This window comes from Astyanax mexicanus, chromosome 13 (genome assembly GCF_023375975.1).
Source record: "Astyanax mexicanus isolate ESR-SI-001 chromosome 13, AstMex3_surface, whole genome shotgun sequence".
NCBI lineage: Eukaryota > Metazoa > Chordata > Actinopteri > Characiformes > Acestrorhamphidae > Astyanax > Astyanax mexicanus.
Window position 1 is genome coordinate 1,929,784 of NC_064420.1, and position 17,868 is coordinate 1,947,651.

Genomic DNA, 17,868 nt, shown 5'->3' on the forward strand with positions numbered 1-17,868 from the left:
GTGCCTGTATTTTCTCACCACCAAGACAGAAACAAATCAGAAATTTACCTGAACACATCTCACTTCCAGACCACCTGGGTTTTTACACCTGGGCGTAAATACAGCTCTGGAAAATAAAATAAGAGAGCACTTAAAAATGATGAGTTTCTTTAATTTTACCAAATTGAAAACTTCTGGAATATAATGAAGAGGAAGATGGATGATCACAAGCCATCAAACCACCAAACTGAACTGCTTGAATTTTTGCACCAGGAGTAAAGCAGCATAAAGTTATCCAAAAGCAGTGTGTAAGACTGGTGGAGGAGAACATGATGCCAAGATGCATGAAAGAAACTGTGATTAAAAACCACCAGGGTTATTCCACCAAATATTGATTTCTGAACTTTTACAGCTTTATGAATAGAAATAGTAACTCGTCTTTGCATTATTTAAGGTCTGAAAGCTCTGCATCTTTTTTTTGTTATTCCAGCAATTTATCATTTTATGCAAATACAGTAAATGCCCTTAATGACAATATTTGTGTTTGGAATTTGGGAGAAATGTTGTCTGTAGTTTATAGAATAAAACAGCAATGTTCATTTTACTCAAACATAAACCTATAAATAGCAAAATCAGAGAAACTGAAGTACAATCGCTTAATGTTTTCCAGGGCTGTATATTCCTAAACTCCGATGTGTGACCATATACTGTTGATTGGGTGGGTATAAGATAGCAATGAGCATTGCGACACGCCTTACACAGAGTGTACAATAGGGCTCTTCATCTTCATGTCCTTATTTTCCACTCTGTCATGCACACGTCTACAAACCCTTCCTGTTGTGTTATCACTATTATCAATCTCTGCTTTTGGACAGATTCTTTTTCCACACACCTTTGAATGAACAACAACTGTGGGGAAAAAAAGCAGATTCTTTACCTCCTCCTCCTCTTTCTCTCAGCACTCTCTCATCTGTCATCACTCTTTCCATCCATTCTTGCCCTGAAGCCACTCTTAAGAGGGTGACTGTGCTCTCTTAGCTGTGAAGAGTGCACTCTGTGTACAGTAGACTCACTAATGGAGGCGACCTAGCAGCTCGAGAACCTGGAGTCCGGCCCTCTAGCCTGTGCCAGGAGGTGCCAGGGAGGTCCAGCTCTGAGGGAGAAGCTGTCAGAGAACATGTATCAGGAGTTTTACCCCCTCACTGCTCTACACTTTACTCTGCATCAGTGTTTACAGGAGTGTGAGTTATGGTTGGGTGGGATACACTTAAAATATTACTCAATGAAATGGCTATACAGTGTTTTTTTTATCATATTAACATTTTATTATCTAACAAGCTTTAATATTAGACCCAGATTAAGTTTTTATCAACCAGGCCTGATAACTGCCGGACCTGAAAAATCAAAATATCACTTATTCATATGTATATATGAATAAAGTCTTTCTGACAACATGACGCAGAAATTCATGAAATTAAACAGCAGATGACACAACAAAGTCATTGTGACCTTTTCCCAGACTGATAGATGTCAGTTATTTTTCTCAAGCTTTTGGACACTGGTGAACCGTCCCAGGAGTGAACAGCCTACCAAAATGACTCCAAAAGGGCATGGACATCTCATCCAGGAGGTCACAAAAAAAGCCAGAACAACATCAGTTGATTTATTGTGGCTTAATCGACCTAAAGCTACTGTTGTGTGTGTATAAACACTGTTTTAATAAAGTCTTAGTGTCGTCTTTTAAATGTCAGGAATGTTAGTAATTCTATTATTCTGTATTTATTGCAAGATACGGTCATAATCTTTAGCTACAGTGGTATTTAAGGTATTAGGTTGTGCTGCCAAACCCTAGTGCTAGCCATGTGCTACCAACATGTGATCTTTACCTTTATGCAACAATGCAACAGGTTGGCTATCTGTGTGATTTGCATGAAATATAGAGCTTTTTATTGGTGTCTGGCAGTGCATTCACTGCATTTAATCATCTGGGAGCTTCTGGAGGCTGTTTTCATATAGAAAATCCTTCAGTTTAGTTTCAGAACTTTGTGTAAAACAGACTGCTGATGACTGATAGCTTCCTATTTTGTGCAGTTCTTGCTTTTATCTTAAACCGCGAGTGGAAAAGGTGTGGAAGGCTGCTGTTTTTTTTTTCATGTATGTTTCATGTTTCTTCATGCTGGTGTGATGTCTGAAGCAGAAACGCAGGTGTCCTCTTCTTTATGAATGAAGTCTCCACTGTATTCATGAATGAGACCCTAGTGGGACGGCTCTCATTGACTGGATTTTGTTAGTGAACATAGTTGTGCTGAAGTCACAGTTTTGGCTAGCTTGCACTGATTGTGCAGTCACACGCTGTTCCACAGCTGCACTCGTTTTTTGTTTTTTTCGTGAAGAAAATGGTAGAGGACGTGGACACTTTTCTCACGCTGTTCTTGTTAGACCTCGCCAGTTGGCCAATGGGTTGGGACTACCATAGAGGGGTGTGTGTGGAAGAGAATGACAGAATAAAGCTCACAATGTGGCACAACAGAGCAGCACATCTGTCCAGTCGTCATTGGGCCCTGGGGAACGTGGGTTCACTGCCCAGATCCAGCGCATTTCTGGTAATGGTAGGCTTTTGCTAAAACCTCTTAAATCCTGTCCGTTCCCCTCACGCTCTGATTGGGCGCTGACACAGCTGACGCTGTTTGGACACAGAGATTTGGTTGCAGCACAGTAAACAACAGCTGGATAAACCATTGACGAGTTGAAGTTTCCCCATGGTTCATATGACTCTACTGAGCCCTAAGCCCTGGGAAGCTGAGCTTATGTACTATCTACTGTGCCTTTTCCTTACAGGGCAAACCCTTGGTATTGTTAATAAAGGTTAATCAGAAGGTGATAAGTGGGATGTACCTGTTCACATATGTTAGTAATACAGGGTGCATGAACTGGTAAGCTTTGAGTCTTCTCTTTGATTTCATTCAAGTACTTTCTTTTAGTAAATGAGCTATAGAGTGAAAGGTATAGAGCCTTTCACTAAGTTACTGCAGCTCGGAAACGGATGCATGTTCTTACAGCCTGCAACACAGAGACCAAGCAGTTAATCATCATAATATATGGTTTACTGTACTGTAAGTTTACCTAAGTTTACCTAAGATGGCCCGGGGATAATGACTACACACTGATGTGAGTATGAGTGTCAAAAAATGAAGGACACACCCAGTATGCAAATATATTGTGCCAGAAGCCAGTTGAAAAGAACCTGCCAAATGGCAACAGACTAAAGAACACAAATGTTGTTCGCTTAACTCAAAGTAATTGAGTAATGTTTGGAAATAACCAATTTTTATGTAGAACAGGCTCAATTTATTTGAGTTCAGACAAATATTGGGTTAACAGTGTTATGATTTAGAAGTTTAAAGAGTTCCAGAGTGGAGAGACTCTCTCTGTTTTTGCGCTTGTATTGGTGGTAAGTGAGTGTGAGGATAATGTAAATGTAAATTCTTATAATATATATGCCTGTGTTGCTGGTCGACCGGCTTTAAATTCTATAAACCCAGAATAGTGCCCTTTAGAATTCAGCCTACCAAGACCGTTAGGTTTAAGCCAATATTTACACCATTATACCACCATATAAACTGTGACACACAGTTTACAGTGGAACAGGAGCGTAAAGCACTGCGGCTGCTACCCAGATGGCAGAGAGCCTGGTTTTTGGGGAGGACTCCATCCCAAGGGATAGTGAAGCAGGAGGTGATCGCCCTGACGCTCCGCTGAGCGCCTGCGCTCAAAAGAATTTTGCCAGTCAGCGCTTTCCTTTCGCCGAAGCCCCGTGACTGTTGGTTTAGGGTGATCAGTCGGGGGAGAAAGGATTTGGGTGGGAGATCAAGTTATTTATTAGCTGGAGCCATTTAAATAGAGGCGGCGGCCATGATGGAGAGGCTGGGAAATGGGAAGTGGCGGGCCAGCCCGACTGGAAATGCCCAGAGTGGCACGCTGCCAGGCACATATGCAAACACCAAAATCAAATTCGAGGTTCGGATCTGGATGAGTGTCGGGTAAAAGGTGGGCACCATATAAAGTACTTTATTTGAGTTGTGATGCTGGAGGTAACTGAGTTTCTTTGTGCTAAACTGCAGATTAATGATGTTTGAATGATGTTTGCCAAATATTAGCTAAAAACTTCTACCAGTTCTACCATGTCAAAAACATAATAAGAGAGGATTTTGGAGGAGCCTGTCTCATTTAAATCTAAGACATTGTCCAGGTCTAGCTGCATTGTCCACTGTAGGGGTTATGCCTTATATGGCATGTTCATGATGCACTGGGGATCGTAGACTGTTAAATGCCCACACAACTTCAGAAATTTAATGTACCATCCATCTGGCCCAGTGCTAAAACTCCAATAATATAGGTTGCCTAGCCATGAGCTGCTGCTGATGTTGTAGCATTACCGAGTAGCATCACAGCAGCGCTAACGCTCGAAGGAAAGTCAGAGACTCGGTTCTGATACATCAGCTCACAGACGCAGCCTTTTGCTGATCCACATCACACTAGGAGTGATGAGGGGAAAGAGAGAACGCCATCTACTGTACTGTACCCACCCAGAGAGAGCAAGTCCAACTGTGCTCTCTCAGGGCTCCGGCAGCTGATGGCAAGCTGCATGACCGGGATTCGAACCAGCGACCTCCCGATGCTGCAATCTCCCGAGTATTCCAGCACTGGAGCTTTCACTGACCAGAGTTTAACCTCTTTCACATAAAAAACTTATATAGATGTGGGTTTTTCCATATATTTACTGAAGTATCACTTTATGATCAGTTCACATACTACAGCTTTTCAGTCCCATGTCTTTAGATTTGCCACTGTATAACTTTAATCCCGGCAGCAGGTTTATCATTATTCTGGTTGTGAAATCTTTACAGTAAATAAAGAAGATAAATATGAAGCTCGTTCTCCAGCGCTCGTCTGTTTTACAGTCTGCAAATGTTTGCAGAAGGAAAAGAAACGCCTGTGGATTTTGAAATATGCATTGTTGGAGGCCTCTGTGAGAGCGGTGTTTTTATGGGCTGAAGGTGAAGTGGTGACACAATCTTTCCAAGATAAAGTGCTTCCTAATGTAAGTCAGGATTCCTGACATGTAGCATCAGTGAGGAATGCTCACCTGGAGCTTCTGCCTGAGGACATGAATGCAGCGAGCGGAGCTTCTGGACACTGCAGGCTGCCTTGTGTCAGAAGGTCCATAAGTAATAGCAGATTTTTTGTTTTAAAGTTTAAATGGGTTGCCATTTAAGGAATTGTTGAGGTTGAGGTTGAATAAATTATTTGAAAAAGCAATACTGAACACATACGTCTTCAGCTTCAGAGTTTAACCCTTTCAGACTCTGCATAACACTATTTTAGAGCTATTTGTTATAGCCCATCAGACTAGACCTGGATGAACCAGCCAATCAACAAGCTTATAAACCAATTAAACAAACAGTAACTTGGCCCCCAGGTGAGCACTGGACTGGAAAACAGTAACACTAGAACCATTGAGGCAAAATAAACGCTAATCATTTTTATTTTTACTGTTTTGGGACGATTTATTAAATAAATTTGTCAATATGAAATATAAAATATTACACACAGGCTTTCAATGCAATGGAAATAAAAAAACACTCTTAAATATTTTAGGTAATCTGATTTATTTGCTATTTCTATGTATTTTATGGTAGAATATTATTTTCTGTGTATTACAGACAAAAAACAGCATTCTTACTTTTTTTTTTTCCATCACTAGAGATAATTCAGATAAGCCCTAATAAGTTAAGTCAGATAACTCAACTTATATATATATTTTTTTTTTTTGAAGTTTTCAAAACACTTTTATTTATAATGATATAATGTATGGAGTTCAGCAAACCTGAAACTTAACTTTTAGTTTTAATTTAAGAAAGAAAAAAGTTTAATAAAGTTTTACATTTAATTTCTGCAGACAGTCTATAATAATAGTAATAATAGCTAAAAGAGAAGATACCAGTATGTGTGTTACTAACAGCCTAAAGAGAATAATCGGACCATCCCTCCTCAAAACCCCTCTGTAGCTGTAGAGCACCACAGAAGAAGAGCTGCTGATGCCCCATTGAGATAAATACAGCATAAAACACATGGCTCTACTTTATCACTCCTTCTGAACGGAGCTGACTAACTCCCCCACCCTCTCTCAGGCCTCTCGGTCTGAGGGTGTGTGTGTGTGTGTAGTGTGTGTAGATGTGTGTGTGTGTGTGTGTGTGTGTAAATGTGTGTGTAGATGCAGACTTTAACCCCTATAAAGTAAAGCATGCTTTGTTTTGGCTGTAGGTGGCGGAGAGCTCGAAGGTGTGGGGGGAGGTTGCTCTGCCGGAGGATCTGGAAGCTTCTAAAGGTCAGAGGGTGAAGCGCAGGGTCGGGGAGGACGTGGACCCCGGCGCTCAGAGGAGGTGGCGGTACCTCGACGACGATGAGGACTTTGCTGCTGATGAAGCTTCAGGAGGTACGGATGCAGATGGAGTAATAAAATAGTGTGTGTTGAATCTGAAAAGCATTCTTTTCTACGGAGCCCCTAAGGTGACATTATGTAAAATAAATAAATAAATAAATAAATAAATAAATAAAAAAAATAAAGTGTGGCAATGCCTTATGAACACTTAGAACCCTATGGGCGAATTTTCCATACAAAATTGTGTTATCAGCTTAATATGTGGATTATTAGAAAGGGCGGAATTGGTCCCACTTAATAATAAGTGTCTCTAAGTACTATGTAATTACACAGTAACAATCCATGTAACAACCCAACTACAGTGTAACTACTGATGAAGTACACATTGTTACAGATTAACTACAGAGGTACAGGTTATGTAATTACACATGAGTATTATTTATATATATATATATAATTTTGGGTTAATTCAGGGTGAGTGTACTCACACAAGTAATAAAGCAACTGTACTTACACATGTGTAATAGTGTGTGTGTGATAAGTTGAGTATAAACGTATCCAATAGCTATTGTCTACTACACACACACAAGTATACACACATTGTTACAAACATGTAAGTACACTTGCTCTATTACTTGTGACTCACCCTGGTACACACATGTACTTACACAAGTCACAATTAACCTTAATACACATGTGTAATTACATAACCTGTACCGCTGTAGTTAATCTGTAACAATGTGTACTTCATCAGTACTTACACTGTAGTTACATGTATTATTACCGTGTAACTACATAGTATTAAGGAACACTTATTATAAAGTGGGACCGCGGAGCTTACTCTTTCTAAAAATAGTGACCTATGACATCCCAGTGCGGTAAAGCTAAATCTACAAGAAACCCACTGAGTACAAATACTCAAATACTCAATTACTCAATTACTAAACTTTACAGGTTGTGTGTAACGCCTGTTTAAGGCGGTAAAATTATGTATTCAGTGTATTTTTGCTTTTGTCTGCAGATTTTATCAGTGGGGAAGAGGATGGAAGCACCCCTGAGCCGCCTGTGACTAACTCCACTTTAATGCCAACAAGTGAGATTTATTCATCTTTTATACTTCAACATTCAGACTGTTTAAAGGGAGCGTCAGGAAAGTTCAGCCGCTGTCTGTAGGATCTTTTTCGACAACATCCTGGATGTTCTGCTCCTTATTGTCTGTGGTATCTGAGCGTGTACAGGTCTGGCAGAGATACAGGTTAGACTGAACAGATCCTGGCAGAGAAAACTGGAAATGCAGTTTCTGTACCTTCAGTAGATCAAGACTCAAGATTTGTAGCATTTAACTTTTTTTCTGTCTGGTGAAAAAAAATGACCAATGTGCTTAATAAATGTCCTGTCTACATCCATTAGAATACAATTTAGAAAAACTCTTGAAAAGCTCTGGAAAAGAAATAAGAGACAATTTAAAATGAAGAGATTCCTTGATTTTACCAAGCCATCAAACTAAGCTGAACTGCTTGAATTTTTGCACCAGGAGTAAAGCAGCATAAAGTTCTCCAAAAGCAGTGTGTAAGACTGGTGGAGGAGAAGAACATGATGCTTTAACTACTTTTGGAGATCTATCCACTGCTGAAAACAGTTGTGAGTGTGTTTAAGTGTGAGCTGTGTGTGAGTGTGAGTGAGTGTGAGTAAGTGTGTGAGTGTGATGCGGACCCCGAGTGAATGTTGTCTCGGTCACATCCTGAAGCTCGGCTCTTCTCACAGCGGCCTCGTCAAAACACAGCGCTTCAGATTTGAGAGGAGATCCAAACAATCCTCACGCATCCTTTCATCAGATAAGAGCCGAGGTGGAGCCGAATGCCGCACATGAAAGGCGGCCGTAAACAATGAAGCCGAGGGCAGACAACTCTCTCGCTTGTTTTTGCATTCCTCCACTCTCGCGCCTCGCCATGCCCCTCTTTCTATACGCTGAAGACCCTGTCACTGTCTCTCTCTCTCTCACTCTCGCGTGCTATCGCTCTCTGTCTTTCATATGCAGTCGTTCTCTTCTGCACGCTCTCTCTCGCTCTCTAACACTCTCGCGCTTCCCTTGCTCTCGCGCACTTTCTCAAAAATCTCTTTTGCAAAATTTTACAGGAGAGAGATAAAATCTTCTGAAAAATATTTCAGGTCATTTTGAAGAATTTCTATTGGTCCGTTCATCACATTATTGTGAAAAAGTGTAAGAGACAGTTTGTATGTTTAAACTAAAAGTTGCCAAAAAATTGATTTGTAAATTTTTCTTCGGACAGCGACGACTGTGCTCTCTTTGTGCTCGTTTTGCCACACACTCTCTTTGCTCTATCTTTCACTCTTAGTTTTGAATGCTCTTTAGCCCTTTTGTACCCTCTCGTTCTTTCACTCTCTCGTACTTTCTCTCAATTATTTTGTCTCTATAACTCTATTCTTTTACTCTAGCGTTCTCTTTCTCTCACGCTCTCTCTTGTGCTCTCGACTCCTACTTGTGCTTTCTTTTTTATCTTTCTCTCGCGTTCTCACTCGCTCTCTCTTTTTCTTGTGCACTCTCACACTTTTTGCTTTCTCTCTTTTTTTATGCACTCTTTTTTGCTCTCTCCCACCTTTTAGTTTTGAGAGCTTTTTACACCTTTCACACGGTCTCGTTCTTTCTGCTTTTTCTTGATTTTTCTCATGCATGCTCTTACACTCCTCTTTCTTTTGCACTTTCGCACTTTTCTAAGCCTTTAAGTTAGTCAGAGGGTCAGTGATACCCTCCTCTCCATGTTCTGGTGGAGAGGAAGTTTGTTCTTAACAGCCATTTATAGATCAGTGCTCTACAGCACATGGGAAAGAACTCACTGCTTTAGTGGATCAGGTCTGGATGACCAGCCTGGTTTCCCTGGTCTTTCCCCAGCAGAAATATATATTTTCCTTTGGGCAGTGGAAGAGATGTAGCCCCTGCAACTGTCCACCTCTTTCTACTTCCTGTGTTTGTTTAACGAAAGGTCATCTGTTTCCCTCTCCCACACCTTTACAGACATGTTGACCACGGTCACTGGAATCCCCCTCACTGCATTTAACAGGATTTTTTTTTTTTGTTAATGGCACAAGTTCAATTTGTGTGTTGCATTTTAAACCCACGTTTACCGTTTTTTTATATTATTAAAAAGTAGAATTTGTATATTAGAATAAGTATTGAGGGGCTGTATCTCATCAACATCGCTTATTCTCTTTGTTTCCACAATGGTATCAAGGTTACAGGTCTTACAGCAGCAAAGCATTGCCAAACCATGGTACTACTACCACCACCATGCTTCACAGTCTACATAACGTTTGAATATTTTACTTTGCAACAATGAATTGAATAAAAAAAAATAAAAAATCAGAGCCTTTGCCAGTTTAAAATGTAAATTGTAACCGAGTAGATTAAGTTAAATAGACATTCAGGTCTAAGATTCAGATTCAATTTTAATGTCCTACAGCACTTTTTAAAAATGGCTTTTGAAAAATGGCTTTTTACAGCATGACTTTAAAACGACACTTTCACCACCATGCTTCACGGTTGGCTTAATGTCCTTCATTTTAAAATCAGTTTGATTTAAATCAGAACATAAGAACAAAGTGTCCCATGTAGGCCTAAAAATGTTAAGTGCTTTATCTCTTTTACACTCGATCATCTGTCAAGTGTTTCACAGTGTAAGCAAGATGTCCAGATCAAAAACCAATTTGATTAAAAGTTAAGAAACTTCAGCACATTCTGTTCGCAGAATATATATTCACAAGACACTTATATTGTAAGGAACAGCAACAGGGGCTACTTAGATAAAGTGCTCTTCTAATTTCTTTCAGGACAGGACAGAGCAAGAGGAGCGTTTAGCTCCACAGAGCTCAGCTACAGTTACTCTAGTATGTTAGCTTGTTATTCTAACTGGCTAGCATTAGCTAGTAAGCTGTGCCAGTATGCCTCTTTAGCTGTGCTGCTCCGTAGCATCTCTAGTAGTTTGGCGATATGTAAAAAATGTATACCGGTTTTAATTTCCCCTTCGGTTTACCACTCAACACTAATGTGAACTACTATCAGTCGCAACAGATTGTATGTTGCCATCGTGCGCTTGTCCGTGTAGGTTTAATGTGCTCAATCTGGCAACCCATGTGATCATCTTGTCTGGGAGGGAGGGAACGGTTCTGCCGACTCTCTCCAGTGTTGAGAAATTCAGGGTTCGTACAGTCATTAAAAACCTGGAATTTAAAAATGGCAATTTCCAGGCTTGGATAAGTTTTGGAAAAATAAAAAAATACCCAGGGAGTTTTGGAAAAGTCATAGAAATTTGGTCTACAAATCGTTGTGTTTTCGTTTATCGATGGAGAAAATCTATTTTGAGCGAACAAATATATCAGCTCAGAGTTAATTCTGTGATTTAGCCTTAAAAAATGAAGCTCTCAGGATCTGACGCAAATTTTATTGTTAAAAATTGTCTGTCTGATTAATTTTAGGCCTACTATAATTAACTTTGATTATAGTTTTCGTTGATTTTTGGTTTTATTGTCCATGTTTGCACTGTTTTGGTACATCATTTTAGTACATACTGTTCCTGTAAGAGGGTTTATGACCTCTAATAAGTGAGGGGGTTTTACTAGACCCCATCTGGAGATGGAAATTCTTCATTACACTAAAAACTGACCCTCTTACTGTGAGCTCGATATGTTTTCAGCCTACCGCCTGACCTTTTGGCCGCTGAGCAGATGTGAAAGCGTTTGATAGGAGATCCATTAGTCATTAAACTCTTAAGGAGAGCAGGAGGCCACCCAGCTCTTCTCACCCCCCCTCTCCTGCTGGGACAGTTGGCGTGGTGTGTGTGAGAAGATCCAAATGGAGGCTCTGATAGCAGAACTGCAGGGGCAGGAGCAGGGGCAGGGGTAGAGGTAGTGTAGTGTAGGGGCAGGGGCAGTGAAAAACATGTGCTGGCAGCTGCGGTGGTTATTTTGGTTTCATCTTTGTTGTTATGATCTGGCTCTCTTAGAGGCGGCCATATGCATTCTGTCACACAGAGATCAAAAAACACAATGAAACTGGGCTCTAAGTGGCTGTTACTGTTTTTTTTTATATAATTTATTTTATATCTTTTAAATATGTTAAATATGACGATATGATGATATTAAAATTGTATAAGCAATACACAAATTACCATTATTTAAAAAAAAAATAACGAAAAGATGCAGAACCTTCAGACCTCGAGTAATGCAAAGAAATGAAGAAAAATAGTTCATATCCATAAAGTTTTAAGAGTTCAGAAATGATCAATGTTTAGTGAAATAACTGCATCTTGTCATCATGTTCTCTCTCCTCCACCAGTCTTACACACTGCTTTTGGATAACTTTATGCTGCTTTACTCCTGGTGCAAAAAAGCAGCCATATTCATTCTGTCACACAGAGATCAGAAAACACAATAGAACTGAGTTACAGGAACCACTAAAGGTTTTATTAGTGGTGTGGGGGATGGACCCCAGTATAGATAAGTTGCTCCCAAGTGACATACATGTACACACATATACACAGCATACTACACACACACACACACACACACACACTTAAATGCTACACGGTTACAGAATTTTTTTTTTTTCAGTGTAACGTAATTAAGCCTATGACTGCATCACAGCAGTGCCAATATTACATGTTACAGCACAAACCTCGAGTGTATTATTGCGATTATACCTGATAATATGTGTAATACTTCGTATTTTCGAATCGCTGGGCTTATTTATTTGTGGGACCGCGTCTTTGCCGGTACAGTCTGTTGGAGACATGGCTTTTTTTGCACTGTGCCTATGGGATCCAGCGCCTCCCATTGGTGTGTAATGACATGGCATTTGGTTTGTATTTGGTTTGAAAGTGCTGCATCGTTGATCCCAGTGCAAGAACTAAAATCATGTTCTATTATATTGAGGAACGTTTAATGCCAGCACCACTTCTGAAATTGATTGCCCCGTCCATCTGACACCAGCTATCAGACCTTACTTGAACTTAGCACACCGACCACACAATAAAAGTTAAACCACACTCATTATATATCACCTCACAACTTATACAGGTGTAGGTGTTCCCAAGCTTTCTCCTGAGGAAACACTTCATGTCATAATCAGTTCACATTCTGCTACATCCTCCATGACCTGGAATAGCATGTCCTCTCGTATGGTTTGGGAGATTGATTCATCTTCTGCTCATCTACGTAACAGCGCTGATGATTTTAACAGACCTCCTCATGAGCTGCCGCTTCCAGGCCCAGATTGCGCCACTGGCTGTTATGATAGCCGTGCAGCTGTTGCTGTGGAGAACCGTATTTTCCTGTCGCTCTGTCGGAAACTTTTTCTCATTTCTTTGCTCTCAGGCCACATTTGCAGCTGTAGCGTTCTTGCATGGTTTCTTTGGTCTGGTCGTCTCCTCCTGACTAAACTACAGTAAAGTTCTGGCTTCTCACACTGAGCTAACGTTCCCTGATTCTGATCTGTGTTTAGAATGACGGGATATCATCATACGACACCAAATTCTGATTAAAATGTCAACATAAAGGGCTGAGAGGACAACACCCTGGGGTCCTGCTGCCTGCAGGAACAGTGTGTAGAATGAATGTTTTCATTGAGCTTCGGTGGTTTCCTGCTGAGGTCTGGGAGTGTCCATAATAAAAGTCCCCTTCTCTGGGGGTTTATAAAACAATTCACAGCTTTGGTCCCGGTAGCTAAAGCAAATAAACTCACATTGTGGGAACGATCAAAGAGAGAAAAAGATTTGATTTGGGTCTGTTTTGCTCTTTTTTTGATCTCTAAAAAGCGAGAGGCGCGTGAGAGAAAGCTTTGTCTGTTTGGTAGCCGAGTGAAGGCATTGATGGACGCAGTTGTCGTTGGCAACCGAACACATAAAGGCGGGTTCTGAGTTCGGTCTCATTACGGAGTTGACAGTGCGAGCGCTGTTGCAGATCAGGTCATTAACGAGGCTCTGAAGTGAATGAAGTGAATGAAGTGTATTTAGGTTGAGTTCGGCTGAACTCAAACACCTTTTCATGGTAATCAGCGGGCAGTTACACTGCATCAGAGTGAGAGGCAGCTTCACTCTTGCGCTTTAGTGCTCTAGATCTTACTTTTTGTCTGTCTAGGTTTTTGCTAGAGTGACTGTACATGTGAGAATGTCTTATTGCGTAAAAAAGTTTGTCTTGATTGATTGAGTTTAAATGAGGACAAGAGATCGAGTGTGAGCATGAGAAATCAACTGTGAGAGCTAGAGATTGACTGCAAGTGCGAGAGATTGACTGTTATTGCGAGATCAACTGTGAGAGCTAGAGATTGACTGTGAGTGTGACAGATTGACTGAGTGTGAGAACAAGAGTTTGACTGTGAGGGTGGGCAATTGACTATGATGGTGCCAGAGATTGCGAGAGATTGACTGTTAGAACAAGAGATTGACTGTGCACTAGAGATTGACTGTGCATAAGAGATCGACTGTAAGAGCGAGAAATCGATTGTGAGTGTGAGCGATCGACTGTGAGGACTAGAGATCAACCTTGATCGTGACAGATCAACTGAATGTGGATGCGAGAGATTGACTGTTGGTACAAGAGATTGACTATGTGAACGAGAGATCAGCTGAGAGCATGAGAGATCAGCTGAGAGCATGAGAGATCAACTGTGAGCGCGAGAGATCGACTGTGAGCGCGAGAGATCGACTGTGAGCGCGAGAGATCGACTGTGAGCGCGAGAGATCGACTGTGAGCGCGAGAGATCGACTGTGAGCTTGAGAGATCGATTGTGAGCGTGAGAGATCGACTGTGAGCTTGAGAGATCGGCTGTGAGCTCAAGAGATCAGCTATGAGCATGACAGATCAACTGAATGTAAGTGAGAGATTGTATGTGAGCGCAGCAGATTGACTATGTGCACGAGAGATCGATTGTGAGCTCAAGAGATTGACTATGAACATGACAGATTGACTGTGAGCACGAGAGATTGACTGTGAGCGAGTTTGATTTTTGATTTTGAGGAATTGTAATAGAATGGGCCAATGGGCCAATATTAATAGAATACCACAATAATTTTGTTGGCCTGACATTAACGTTAACACAATCATCATTACATTCGTACACATGTTTTTTTTGTTATAGATGTATGTGAATGTGTTTTATACTTTTTTTTTCTATGGCAGTTGTCTAAAAATTGCTTCAATCAATCAGTGTTTGTGGTTGTGAGAGCATTGGTGTATGAGGGAGTGACTGTGTTTGTCAGTGACTGATTGTGCATAACTGTGTGTGTGTGTGTGTAACTGAGTGTGTGTGTGTAACAGGGAATGAATCTGGCTGAATCCAGCTGTAATCTATCTAGAAGGCCACACATGTGTTTACAGGGAAGATTTATACTGAAGCAGATCCAGTCTGGTGACAGTTTAACACAGTTTGAGAGCGTGACTGTAAACAGAGTTAAATCTGTAATTATTACACTCATACTTTTTTTTTTCGCTGGTATTTCGTGCACAGAGCTTTGTTTCGTAATGTGTTTCCTAATGACCATGGAGACCAAAGCTTTTCCTAATCAGAGCTGTTCGTATCTCCATATTGCTGAACTTCATGCCAATAATGTGGAACAGATTGAACCAACCGTTCAGATGGAGCACCAACCTTTGAACCAAAGTTCCACAGAGACTCAGAGACCAATTACCGTGTGCCCTGACTTTCCCGCCTCGTGAGGAAACAGGAAGTCCCCTGGCTGTTTTTGGGTGGATCTCGCTCAGAGTTCCCTCAGGTTTCTGGCAGCAGCAGCAGCTCAAGTGCAGTAAAGTTGGTTTCAGTTCTGGCTCAGTGATGGAGAACCTCAGAGATAACGGTTCCTGTGCTGCTTCTTCCCCTCAAGGCTCATCGTCACTGCAAACTCCAGCCTCTAGCGTGTCTCTACAGACAGATGTTAAATCAAATGCAGCCTGGGCTCAGCCCTGCTGGCCCTCTGACAGCGCAGTTCTGCACAGCGCCAGAGGAATGCGACAATAAACTGAGCTATGGGATCAGGACCTGCCAATCCGTACCCAAACCCGAGCAGCGGCGTGGCCAATGGGAGCAGTTCCTGCGTGGTTTGAGTGAATAATCAGGCTGTGGGAAGCGCCTAAATAAACTGTAAAACTGTAATTCTTAAATATATATATAAATAAACATTTTCTTTCAAAGTTAAACAAGCGCTGGATGTTAATCTACACAGATTCTCTACTGAAAACGGTTTATTTGGGCGAGGAAAGCTCTTCCATATATGTACAGTAAGCTTAAATTTCCATGTTATTCTTTTTTTCTTCTAAGGGTGAGTTTTCAGTGAAGTTTCTCCAGCACTAAGGCTGGGTGCAGCAGCATTAGCATTAGCATTAGCTGCTAACCACAGCGCTAGACTGAGGAACCCTAAGAGTTTTTGTAACCCAGGATGCTATCAGCTAGCGGTTCATCAGACGTAGCTTGTTTTAGTACAGTAAACACGCAGACTACAGTCCGATATACTCACCTCCGAACTGAGAAAGAGCTAGCGCTGCAGTTAGCAGCTAATGCTAATGCTGCTGCACCCAGCCTTAGTGCTGGAGAAACTTCACTGAAAACTCATCCCTATAACGCTGTACTTCAGCAGAGTGGTTTACTGCTCCTTAATACCTGATTGGTAGAATTCATACATAACGAAAATGAAAGGATTTTAAATGCACCTTATAGTCCAAAAAAATAAGAATCACTTATGTGCCTTTTGACCTGAATGGACAATCATAAACGTACCAAAACAAAAGCTAATATAACAAAAGCCCATTTAGTTGCTGTACATCAACAGTTACCCCCTATACAAATATATTTGAGACGAATTAACAACACAACATTAGCATACAGTTTGCTTGATGCTAATTACTAGGATATAATCTACAATAACTTGTGAGCAGTATTAGCCTCGTAGCTTCAGTGCAAAACCAAACAAAACTGTTCTGATTTGACCTTATTTGGTGAAAGAAAACGTGTGCATTTGTTTTTTCACCAAAAATATTCCCGAGAGTGAAGTGAGGCGGCATTCGAGCCGCATTCTTTCTGTTTAACGCACCTGTTTCTGCTGAAAGAGAACTATTCTGAAAATCTGCCTGCTGATCTTCAATTTCCCTTTTCTATCTCTCTCGTCTGTTGTTTTCTTGTAGTTTGGGAAGGGAAATTCTCGCCAGGCCCTCCTGTGTCTATTTTCACACTTTGAGCACAATTTCGTGCTCTGTGGCCTTCCCACTTGGACCCAATGTCCCTTCATGTCCTCACATTTCCTCTGCTGAGGCCCAGCTGTGGGCGAATTGGCTCAGTTATATTCTTCTGACTTGCTGCTGTTGTTATATTCTGTTTTTTTTTGTTTTTTTTTTGTTTTTGGTGTGGGGGATGGATCAGAGCGACCGTTTTGGCATCATTTGTTCATGTATTTATTTGTTCATCTCTACAAGATATTATGAATAGGTTTCTTTGTGAAAGAGTAGTTTAAAGTCTTAGACTTGATTTGAAGAGATCTTCTCTATCTGTGATCAGAGACCTAAAGTGGGTCTAATTTACTTTCTAAGCATATCATTAACTATGCCCTGCGATGGATTGGCGGCCTGTCCAGGGTGTATCCTGCCTTCCGCCCGATGCTGGCTGGGATAGGCTCCAGCACCCCCCCGCGACCCTTAATGGATGAAGCGGTTGATAATGACTTGACTTGACTAATGATTATTCTATTATTAACAATGTTCTTGGGGATAGGCTGTTCCAAGTACAAAATAGACTCCCTCTCCTCGATGTTACTTACCGCAGTGCTACTTAGTGTTCTCCTCCAAGCGTGTTCAGCTGTCCACTGATGTTGAGTTATTGGCTGTTCAAAAACAAAATAACATGCTTTCCAATAGCATGCTGTTGTGGATTGAGCCTTGCTGCCTTTTTTGAGGTTTTATTGATGAATTTGTTGAATTTGGTAAATTCTATCATAGTCAGTATCTACTTCTGCAAAGTGTGCTGGTTGTTTTTTCTACGTTTTCGACTGTTTTGAAGCATTAGTACAAAATTCCATGAATGGACAGGAGGTTAATCTGATGTCTGCTTAGGTTTGGGGTGTGGAATTATGGTGGGGGAATCACTTAACCATGCTGTAATGTGGATTTGGACATTTGTAACATTAGTGCTTGGCAAAAAGAGAGATCAGATAATAACTGAAATTGACAAGAAACCGAATTGACAAGCCACAGCAGATGTTTCCAGTGTCTGACTGTCTCTCTACATTCATCAAGGGTGGTTCTTGCAAGAGAGAAAGTCATTCAGTGTGAAATAAACCCCCCTCTCTCTTAATGTTACTCTGTACAACTGGTAGGAAAAAGACTTGTGGACTTGGCTGAGGAATATGAGGCTGGTTTTGATCTCTCTCTCTCTCTCTCTCTTTCTTTCTTTC

At 41.0% G+C, this 17,868-nt stretch overlaps 1 protein-coding gene across 9 annotated transcripts in view; it reads left to right on the forward strand.

Moving 5' to 3' along the window:
* hspg2 (heparan sulfate proteoglycan 2) overlaps positions 1–17,868 on the forward strand; it is a 159,934-nt gene that overhangs the window by 40,000 nt on the left and 102,066 nt on the right. For all 9 annotated transcript variants that reach the window (XM_022677111.2, XM_049462688.1, XM_049486523.1 and 6 more), the window contains exons 2-3: positions 6,304–6,475; positions 7,443–7,514. In XM_022677111.2, the coding sequence (XP_022532832.2) occupies positions 6,304–6,475; positions 7,443–7,514 (244 nt within the window). The remainder of the gene's footprint in view (positions 1–6,303; positions 6,476–7,442; positions 7,515–17,868) is intronic.